At 32.3% G+C, this 11,543-nt stretch overlaps 1 protein-coding gene across 3 annotated transcripts; it reads left to right on the top strand.

Moving 5' to 3' along the window:
• On the top strand, nucleotides 1,343-9,066 carry LOC109363240 (flap endonuclease GEN-like 2). Of its 3 annotated transcripts, none has more exons than XM_019609428.1 (14): nucleotides 1,343-1,549; nucleotides 1,652-1,809; nucleotides 3,071-3,132; nucleotides 3,286-3,458; nucleotides 3,927-3,978; nucleotides 4,119-4,191; nucleotides 4,291-4,364; nucleotides 4,924-4,983; nucleotides 5,108-5,201; nucleotides 6,320-6,419; nucleotides 6,970-7,052; nucleotides 7,194-7,294; nucleotides 7,723-7,853; nucleotides 8,355-9,066. In XM_019609428.1, the coding sequence occupies exons 1-14, from the start codon at nucleotides 1,482-1,484 to the stop codon at nucleotides 8,902-8,904; spliced, it is 1,779 nt and encodes a 592-aa protein (XP_019464973.1). In that variant the 5' UTR covers nucleotides 1,343-1,481; the 3' UTR covers nucleotides 8,905-9,066. The 3 variants fall into 3 exon arrangements, with proteins under 3 accessions (XP_019464973.1, XP_019464972.1, XP_019464971.1); XM_019609427.1 differs by having other exon boundaries at nucleotides 3,283-3,458; XM_019609426.1 differs by having other exon boundaries at nucleotides 3,271-3,458.

The raw sequence follows: 11,543 nt of genomic DNA, 5'->3' as shown, positions 1-11,543 counted from the left end.
GTAATTTGTGTTTTCCTATTTTGCCCTCAATATCTTTTTATTTCTACCAAAAAACCATATAATATTATTTTCTTATTTTATCCTTATTATCTTCTTATTTTAAAAGTGTATTTAAAAAATTGAATATTAGACCAATTGAATAAATTCAACCGTAAATTTAGCGCAAAAAATTATATTTGAATTTATAAAATACAAACTATACATTACAAACGATAGGAAAGCGGGTTGACAGGCACGACAGTGCATGTCAACACGCTAGTCATAATAAATTGAAAACATCATCAAATAACACGTGTTATGCTTTAATTGAAATAAAATCAAACTATAAATTTAAATTTAATTAAACAATGAAAGTTTTGTTATATAAATTAGCAAATGACAAATTAATTACAATTAAAAATTTTGATTTTTTAATATAACAATGACATCCTTTTATTGTTTAAAAAAATTATTTTTTGATTGACTCGACCCAACGACCATTCGAATCACTAGTTTAAGACTAAAATCAACCAATTTGAACCAGTCAATTCATTTTTATTCAAAACTGGTTAGATGAAAGACTCACACTGGTCAGATGTCCGTTCAATGTTGAACTTCAACCAGCCGGTTTGAGCCAAGTTCTTTTTGTACTACCAATGGTATCCTCTCACCATTTTTGGATAAGAAACTAATCCTTTCGGGATGCATGGTTGTCCCTCCCAATAAGTGTCACTCCTAGTAATCAAACCCTTGACATTTTGATCATACTAAAAATCTAGTATAACCTTATATCAATATATCATAGACCAAATTGACCAAAACCTTGTTGGTTGGAGTCAAATTTTATAACACCCTCCATATAACATTATATTTATGGAGTGAAGATCCACTTACTCCAAGAGTAAATTTTTTACACCTACTCCTCATCCTAGCCATCAATTCTATGGATATTTAATGAAATAGATCTATTCACTAATTCAAACTATTGGATTTTTCTATAATTGATGGTTAAAATGAGGAGTAAATTTAAAGAGAAATACTTGTGTGAATATATATATCTATATAGAGACAACAAATAGATGATTAATAACATATTGAAAAATCAATTCTAATTAACATTTATTACTAAATGATAGTACTTAGAATCATAAATAAATGTATGCATCTCTGTGTTAGTTTTGTCTCCTTATAAGTTGTCTCAAATTTAAAAAACTATCATTCCTCAAATTTATTTAGGAAGCAATTTTTCACTTGTAAATAAAATTTAAGCAACAAGTCATACTGCTTAAAAAAAATAAGAAGTTCAGACGGATATTTTTCACTTTTCCTTATTTTTTTACGTCTTTCTTCTCCTTTCCAGTTTAAAAACATACGAAACGGCGTCGTGTGCGATTGGTCGCTTTATATTGTTCGTTTCGAAGTTTTGACCGTTTGAAACTTGAAAGCGTTTTGCTCTCACTATCTCATTCAAACCAACATCACATTGTTCATTGTGCAGAGTGATGGGGGTGAAGCATTTGTGGGATATTCTCGAATCATGCAAGAAAACGGTGCCGCTTCATCATCTACAGTTACGCTAATTCTCCTTCAAAATTTGTTTTTTGCTGCGGATTTGTGTTTATCATGTATCGAATTAAAGTGGGTATATGTTGGATTATTGTTATCATTTCAGGAATAAGAAGGTGTGTGTGGATTTGTCTTGTTGGATGGTGCAGCTTCAGAATGTGAACAAATCTTACGTTGCTTCTAAAGATAAAGTGTACCTTAGAGGCCTCTTTCACCGCCTCAGAGCTCTCATTGCTCTCAATTGCAAAGTTGTTTTCGTTTCAGGTATGTTCCCATTTCTATTTTTCTATTCAGAGAATCATAAGAATGTGTCAAATGGTATCTGCTTGTATTTTGTTGGGGACTTGGGTCTTCATGAAGAAGTGATTTTTGTGTTACACTGTTACTGTATAAGTTTATGAGTGTCAACTGTTGTTATTACTTGTTTTGGGGCGGTTGTTCCTCATGATTGGCATTAGTGCTAGCAGTTTGGTTATAAGAGTTATATGCTTGATTTAGGAATGCCAAGTCAAGTATGGATCTGAATGTAATACAATCAAAGGGCAACTCATTGCACCAGGCTCACACCTAGTGGGATCTGGGGATGGTTGATGTATGCAACCATGCCCTCGCAAGCCACGAGGTTATTTCCAGTATTTGAATGTAATATAATGTTGAGAAGAATTACAAAATGTGAAAATGAGCCTCCTAAGCATAGAAACCAGATTCGCTGGTTTGGTCGAAGAACCATGAATATCGATTTGTGGTGCTTTTGCAAACTGATATGTACTGATTCACGTATTGATACTAGTCTCAAGCGAACCACTATTGTAGTCTTCATCTTCCTCCTCCCTGTGCTTCAAGCTGTCATAGCTCCAACGCTGCAAGCCTGCACCTTCAACAGCATATGATGAGGAGGCTGATAGCCCTAGCAGAAACACAGATAGTGGAGAAGGAGAAAATAAAGGAAGAGGCAACAACATAAACACAGACATAGACAGAGGAGAAGGATAAAAAGGAACACCCTAAAATCTAAGTGGGTCTCTTCATAAATGGGCTTGTTTATTTATGTATTTTGATAAAAGTAAATGAGCTTATTAGTTACTTATTTTTTAATCTTTTAAAACAACGAGAAATGTCCATTTAACTAGTAGATCACGAATATAAAATAATAGAGTGTAGCAACTAAAACGTGCCACAAACTTAACTAGCATACCCGACTAAGTATACTCCCTAGCATACCATGTATTTGATGAGAAGCATATTGTGTAACTGTAATACATTTCATAATTCTACCGACCCATTTTAGCTGCAAACAGGATGGCGGGCTTGACCTATCACCTATGCTGACCATATTTATCTTAGTATTGGAAACTCTGGTGTATCTTGAATCTTAGTTATGCTGATTGTTGAGTTCTTTCTTTTTCACTTGATTATGGTGCTTTTATTAGCATTCATCCTGCTTATTTAGTTTTCAATGTGTTTGCATTTACATTTGCTCATATATATTCTCTCTCAATGAGTTATGATCTTTGATGTTTGGTAGATGGGTCAATTCCTGCCATTAAATTAACAACTTATAGGCAACGCTTAAACGGCAGAAAGGAGGTTGGTAGCTGTTTCCCAATTCTTGTTTTACCTTTATTTACTCTACATCTTCCACATTTTTAATGGTGTTTGTCTATATATATACATGTGTGTGTGTATATATACATTCTTTTCTTACTTTCTTTTGTTCTAATTTAGTCCATAATAAAGCAGGTATCAGAGAAGGAGAATGATGCTAACTCAAACAATGCTCCATCATTATCACAGAATGACACTAACTCGCAGAAAGTAACATCATTACGGAGAAATGCGGGGTCTGAGTTTTCTTGCATGATAAAAGAGGCTAAAGTCTTGGGGATGGTTCTTGGGGTCTCTTGTTTGAATGGGTAATAATTAATTGAAGTTGAGGTTCAATATTTCTCTTTAAGGAATGCTCTTATAATATGCAAATATATTTTACTTCAATAAATAAAAAGATGAAATCTGTCAATCAATTTTTGTAAATTTTTTATACAAGAATAATAATAGTTCAAGAAGAATGTTTTTTACTATTACCATGTTGATTGCAGAACATTAGTCAATTGAACTAATTAGTTTGCAAAGTGGTGTATATTAAAGCACTTATTCGTTATAAGAGATGTCAGGTGCTCAACCATTATATTTTATGGTTGCCTATATAAAAACATTTAAATGCTCTTGATGTTTTGTTATAAAGGTACTAAACTCATTCATAAATGAATGTTATCTGTTTTTGTTCTTTTTAATAGTTGATTGGAAATGCTAACTTGAAGGATATAAAAAATATCACTGCATTAGTTTGAACTAATGGTGTCTTGTTGTTTTCCTAAATTCAGGATTGAAGAAGCTGAAGCTCAATGTGCTTTGTTGAACAATGAGTTGTTGTGTGTAAGTACTGTGTATACTTATCTGCTTGCACACTCTTTTTTGTTTTCCACTTTGTACTTATCTGTTATTCATCAGATGCTTATATTTCTGTTGGCTAACTTATCATCATTGTTGCTATTCATTGTTAATAATTGTGGTAGGATGGATGTTTCAGTTCAGATTCAGATATATTCCTTTTTGGTGCAAGGACAGTGTACAGGGATATCTGCCTTGGTGAGCAAATGACCTTTTTTATCATTGGTGGACTTTCATTTTTTTTATTAATTTTATCCATACATACAACTTATACGGAATTATTTTTTACTGAGTTAGGGGATGGTGGATATGTTGTCTATTATGAGATGGCAGACATCGAAAGCAAACTTGGATTCGGAAGGAACTCATTGGTAAATTATAATGTTTTTTTCTTCTCTATTTTTGGGTTTTTTATACAGAATCTTTCATTGTACAGTGTGTTGTTTAACGTAAATTCATTTAGATTTATGCATGTTAAAGCCCAAAAGAGAAAGTTAGGTCCGTGAAGGATAGGCTAGTTTTAACTTGCCAGTTCATGTCATATGGGTAGCCTAATTTAGAAGTGTGTCAAGACAGAAGTTGACCTTTAAAGTGCACCATACATGCTATAGTTAGTAGCTACGGACTTACAGTAGTATTCATTTTTAACTGTTCCTTTGAACTATGTTCTAAGAAATGGAAGCTTTGATCTTCCATTGTTTGAGCCAGAATTGGTTTTCCATGTCGGTGTTGAATAGAGAAATGTGCATATAACTGTGATTATTTTGTTTTTCTATATCTTTGTCTTGCTTTGATGGACTTGTAACGAAATTAGTGGCACTTTCATCATATCCACCTAGTCAATGTGCCAAGTCTGTATTTGTCAATTTAAGGGTTTTGGGTTCTTTTCCTGGTGAAAATATCAGTGACTAAGTAACTTGTTATTTTCAGATCGCCCTCTCCTTACTTCTCGGCAGTGACTATTATCCTGGAGTTCATGGTCTGGGTCCAGTGAGTCCTGAATCCTTCCTTTCATTGTCATCTTCTGGCTTTTCACTTAATGTTGCTTTGCTGAGTTGGAGATGACTTGTTATATGGATGCAAATGTAAGCAATGATTTTTTCCATGGTTGTAGGAAACTGCTTGTCAGATAGTCAAATCAATTGGGGACAAACTCATTCTTCAAAAATTTGCTTCTGAAGGGCTTGGATGGGTGAAAAGAAGAAAAGGTATAACTTCTATATTTCATTCTGTTTCCATTAGCTTAATATTATACAACTGATACTTATGCCAAGAAAAGCTTTAAATAAATTTATTAGTAATCATTTTGCGGTAACACAAAATTGTACTGTTTGTAGTATTTAAAATTGGGAGAAATTAAGACTAATTAAGTGTCTAAAGTGTATTAGAGCATATTTATTATATGTAACATTGTGGCAAAAGAGATCTATTTTAAGTTGTTGTTGAAGACTCTTGTCAACAAATTTATCAGTATTCTGTTTGTGTGTTAATCATACAATGTAAACTTTGAATTCCATGATTGTGGACTACTGAAGTGTCCAAATTATATGACTATGTGCTTGTTATTTTTACAGAATCATGAGTTTTTGAATTCTAAGTTGTGAAAATAAGAATGGGATGATGGGACAGCTGATGAGTTTTAAGGAATATGATTCAATGGATTGAAATTAGTGTTCTTTTGGAGAATTACAATGATTAATTAATAATATGGGATATGCAGGGATATGGCTGATTTGCAAGGAAATAGATCAGGATTAAAGGGTTAAATGGTGGCTGTTAGGGTACATCTAGGGTTTCATAGGGTTTACCCAGGCAAGGAATAATTAAGCATTTGATTGGTTGAAATTTGAATGTTTTGTGCTTCTTGGCCATGGAAATCAGAGTGCAGGATGTTGATGATATTTGAAAACTAGTGTAGAAGATTAAAGAAGAAAAGTAACCTAGGGATACCATGTAGGATTCTTTTGATCTAAGGTTTTCGCTGAAAATGATTTTCCATTCACTGCCTAGTTTTTTCTTTTTAAATCACTCACATAAGATTAGTTAAACTTGGGAATTAAATACTCCACAGCTTAATTAAAATAACCAGCCTCTTATATTATAAATAAAAGCCAAAATAACATACGGAAAAGCCTCAAAACTAGTGCCCATCCGTTGACTATTTAACACGATTTAATTACTTAACTTAACCTGTAGGTCTGAAAGTATAAGATGAACTTAATTAACACCATTTGACCTTATCAATGTAATTAAAGCAATGAAATGTTAGAGTTAAGGTTAAGCCCAATATAAAGTAATTCTAAACCAATCAATGAAATGCATGCAGGTGGTAAGAACACTTTAGAGAGGGATGGTGTCATTTTGCAAGTGATAAATGCTTATATGAAGCCAAAATGCCACTCAGCAGATTCAGATTGCGTGCAGAGGTAGGCTTATCATTAGTTCATTGTTTCTGATTCTTTTGCATTGGTGTACCATAAGATAATATCACGGTGGAGTGACAATTTTTAGTTTCATTGGATGTTTAATGTTTATCAAACTATATTACAACGCTCTTCCATTCATACGACTAAGTGTGTTCGGTTGAGATTAATGTGTTAGAAAACAGCCGGTGGAGGTCCAAATAAGCATAATTCTGCAGGTGAAGGTGTTTGGCAAAAATATAATCATAGTCCTATGGGTGAAAATAAGCACAACATTTGAAATTTCACCTTTGGGCATTTAGATTATCTGATAATCAGATTTTTGATAATCTGAACCAAACAAACACCAAGTCTCTATGTTATAATTGTTAGAATTGATTGGATATCATCCAAACAGAATCTGTGAAAACTGAAATGAAGTCCACCTGAAGCACTTTCAGATATCAAAGCATTAGCTGACATTTGTCATTGAAATTTTATATATAGTACAGAGCCAGATCACAAATAGTACAACATTGTTGTCAGTTACTTAAACTTTGATTCATCTCTGTAGGGCTCTTGCTCAGTATCCGTTTCAGCAAATTAAACTCCAGCAGATATGCACTGAATTCTTTGAGTGGCCTTCAGAGAGAACGGGTACAATCATTTTATTGTCTTTTGGTTTGGAGGGGGGAGGGGGCAAAACTATAAGCAAGTACTAAAAAGTAGATCGATCACATGATGAATTTTAAAGTTCGGAAGTTATTTAGGAATTCTGATTGACTTTTCATGAAATAGATGGCTATATCCTTCCCAATATTGCTGAAAGAGATTTACGGCGATTTGCTAATTTGCGTTTAACCTCATCTGAAGTTGGGCTCAACCCTCCTTTACATCAGGTACTGCTAAATGCTATACGTTTCTGCTAAACCTAATGAACATTTCATTACTGTAATACTGTCCAAGCCCGTCATTTATTCATTACTATTATGATATTTTTTCATTATTTCTTAAATTAAAAGTGCCCGTTCTTGCGTAGTATCCCTACCATATGGATGGCATATTCGTTTTCATTTCTTTGAAATCTAAACATGTCCTCGCTTAATTAAGTAACATAACAGATTTTATATTTTTACTGTGTGAAAATAGCTCTATGATCAATGTTTTGCAGTCATAACCTTTTATCCTTGGTTTTCACATTTTCAACTTTCAAGTAATACCTTTTAGTATTATCATTTTCGTAAACAGGACTTGTATATGCGAGCTCCTTATTTTTAAACCATGCATTCCCTCTTGGCTCTTATATCCAGTATAATATATATTACAGATCCCTGTGAAGTGTCCTGTGTCAGAAATTATTAAGACCCGAAAAGTTCAAGGGAAAGAATGCTATGAAGTTTCTTGGGAAGAAATGGATGGACTTGAAACTTCAATAGTGCCTGCACATCTTTTACAAAGGTAATGTAATTGAAGAACCTGCTTCTTATTCCCTTCACTCAGTTTAGTTTGCCGTGCAGTAGTGTGCCATAGGAGTGTGATTTAGGATGTGTGGGTCTATACTTTTTCTCTTCAGTGCCAAATTTCCATTTAACACCTTAATAGGAATAATATTTAAGAATAATATTTAAAAATAATAACATTTTCCTGTTCATAGAATGTACTTCCTGTTGCAGTGACTTTTTGAAGTGATTATTGTTGAAGTCTTTTATGATTGATAGTACCTATTAAGTTAAATTAGCTTTAGCTTCTTTTGAATTCACTTCTACGGAATGAACTTAGAGCCAATCAATATATAATTCCAAAAGCACTATGGCCTATAGAATGTACTTTCTGTTCCTGCACCCACATCATTATTATAAAAAAGTTAGTAAATTTGACTGCTACATGAAATTGTCATCTGGGGCATTGAATACTGTCATTATTGTTTCATCATTACTTATTATTAGCAATAATCTACAGTGCCTGTCCGGAAAAGATTTCGGAGTTCGAGGAGAAAAAGGTTCAACGGAAGAAAGACAAGAAGCAAAATATTCAGAAAAGAAGACCAAAGAAAAATGAAACTTCTGAGCTTGATCTTAAACTTCAGAATTTATTGATAGATATCAATTTTGGAGATCAACACAACCACAATGCCTCTGAATCTGATTCTTCAAGAATGACACTAGGAGTTGCAGCAACCACAATGCCTATGCCTGAAGCTAATCTTAACACCACAGAATTGTTGCATCAATCACATGACATAGAACATAACTATTGGAGTCAGAATATGAGCAACATATCAAGTAGCAGTAATGCTTTTTCCACTTTAGATAAAAATGAGGTCATTGATCTTCTGAGCCCTTCACCACCTAAGCAATCACTTATTTCTTCAAAATTTCAACAATCAAGTAACCAAGTTATTGATGTGATTAATTTGAGTGACTCAGAATATGACATGTCACCTGAACACAATGAAAAAGCAAAGGAGTTGAGATTGTTCTTAGCAAGTATTAGAAACCATATCCATTGAACAGCAACATTTGCATGTAACATGGAAGTAGGCTCTCGTTAATGTAATATGAAATTTGACCAGCGTCTGGTGCATGAAGTCTATTGTGGTCTGGGAGGGATAAATGTATGCAACCATGACATCGATAAAAAACTTCTGTCTGTTATATTATTATGCGTTATTTATTACATCACTAATTAATAACTTATTTTTAAAAATATTATAATTTACATTTTCAGAAGATTCTCATGTATCAACTTGAACTATGAAAGAATACAAAAAATATGCAGTCAGGGTTCCACCAAAGATAGAAATAGGATTAACAGCCTGATTATGAAAAAAGGTTAAATAATAAACTCCTTCTTTTTAAATGAACCTCTCTTTCACCATCACCATTCTCATCGTATATACTCGTTATTTAACACCGAAGTCCCCATAACCCTTGGTTTTCATTGTGAAAACACGTTTTTGTTATTTATTTTTCAGTTCCAACTAGCCGATATTGGAAGTGAGGAAATATTTATGATACTAGTTAATTTAAAGTAAAATTTTTGAAAGCTTTTCATTTCTGAAAACTAGTTGTTGGATAAGATTTTACATACCTACATTGATTTGTCGGAATGTAAATTTTTAAAAAAAGTTATATTTCTGATCAATATCAAAATGTAAAATTATTTTTCAATTATACATTCCGGTATTGGTTTGTCGGATGCATAATCATTTCCAATAACAAATTATTGGAAGTGAAATTAAAAAAATCCAAATTTATACGCTTCTACAAACTATTTTTGAAAGTGAAAAAAGTAACTTATAAAAACCTAATAGAAAACTGAAATGGGGGTTAAGTGGATTGTGGGCTATGGGCTTTGATGAAGAAGGGGCTTATGGGGTTGAAAGAAGAAGAGGGTTAGAGTTATCATATTATTTAGTCTTTTAAAAAAATGTTCATATTTTAAAAGAGTGGTTTATAATTTAACTCCATATGAAAGAATGCGTTATGGTTGTCAAGATGTGGTGTGGTGGTTCTTCATAATAATTCTTTGGCCAATTATATGTAAATCTCTTCGGCTTTTGGGGAGAAAGACTTATGGTTGTCAAGATGTGGTGAGGTGGTTCTTCATAATGTTAAGTCTATGGGTCATTCGTATTGCCAGGCTTAGCAGACAATCAAACTAGTCAAAACGTGTAAAATGACAAAATTTGTATGTCATATTTGCAAAAAATTGCGGGCAATATGGGTAGGCTTATATACATTGTACATTTATAATAATCAATATATAAAAAATAATTATTACATGAATAATAAAATATACATATGATATAATTATGATTATAGTTTAATTACTAAATTTATTATAAAATAGTAACCAAATATATAATATATAATCTTAAAATAATAATAAAAATATTATATATATAATATTTAATTAAAAAATAAATTTATAAATATGCAAATACTATCGTAATATATGTTTATACCCATAAGTTATTATTGAATGTATTCGTTACATGTATTTTTATTGGTATCCATATGTTGTGGATTAATAGTATACTTTTCATAAACTAGAGGAAACATGTTAATGATAACGAATTATATTATCATGAAGTTTATTCAAAAAAATAGAACACCAAATAACATAAATAATCACGAAATTTACGAATAACTGAATAATCAAAGAAATCGAAACACTAAAAGCATGACTTTTTTAGAAACAGTTTACAATTCAGAATTGATTAGAATCAAAATAGCTAAATGAAATTAAGGTAATTTCAAATTAAATAAAGATATCTACAAATGATATCAAATCCAAAAAAGAGTGTAATATCTATTCATTGTCGTTGTAAAGATTTGTTGGAGCAGAAGACCCATGAAGAAAATATAATAGAAAAAATGATACCGATAATTTAATGTGGTTTGGCAATTTGCCTACGTCCACAACTGAAGAGCAACAATGATTATTTCACTATGATAAAAGAGAATTACAAGTATTTCACTCACTTCCCAAAATCCAAGTACACCCAATTTCACTCCTACTCGAATATTTCTCACACAATTAGAACAAGAGAACAAGAAGAGAGAATATGCATTAAGCTAAGTATTTGCTGTGTCTTACAATGACATGAAACACTTATATTTATAGCCAAAGCTCTTGAAGATTATATGACCAAATGGAAAAGAACATTAATGTTGGTTTCACCATAACCACATCTTTTTACTTGGCTAGAAATTCTCTCTTTCTTGAAGATGATCTTTAGCCACTTCTTTTTTGTTTGGCTCAAGAAAGTCTTTTCATCATCTTTTTCTTTTAGTCAATATTCAATAAATCTCCACCTTGACTAAAAGACTATCATAATTATTCTCATACTACTCTTTTTCATGCTCACTAGAGATTCTGAACATTAATCAAGTCTAGACAATGTCTGAACTTGGTAGTTGGAACTCGCTTCGTCATTATGTCCGCCGAATTATCTGCAGTGGGTATTTTCTCCACTCTAACAACTCCTCTCTCCACTATGTCTCTGATAAAGTGCATCCGAACATCAATATGCTTAGTTCTTTCATGATACATTGAATTCTTTGTCAGATGTATAACACTTTGACTATCACAATAGATGGTTGTTTCTTTGAGTTGTATATACAACTCTTCAATTAGACCTTT

Source organism: Lupinus angustifolius, chromosome LG13 (assembly GCF_001865875.1).
Source record: "Lupinus angustifolius cultivar Tanjil chromosome LG13, LupAngTanjil_v1.0, whole genome shotgun sequence".
Taxonomy (NCBI): Eukaryota; Viridiplantae; Streptophyta; class Magnoliopsida; order Fabales; family Fabaceae; genus Lupinus; species Lupinus angustifolius.
This window is presented reverse-complemented; position numbering and strand designations above follow the sequence as displayed.

Coding starts and splice junctions, on each gene's coding strand:
- LOC109363240 (XM_019609426.1), top strand. CDS start 1,482: ATGGGGGTGAAGCATTTGTGGGATATTCTCGAATCATGCAAGAAAACG. Junction 3,133..3,270: donor GCTTAAACGGCAGAAAGGAG/GTTGGTAGCTGT, acceptor GTTCTAATTTAG/TCCATAATAAAGCAGGTATC. Junction 4,365..4,923: donor GATTCGGAAGGAACTCATTG/GTAAATTATAAT, acceptor TGTTATTTTCAG/ATCGCCCTCTCCTTACTTCT.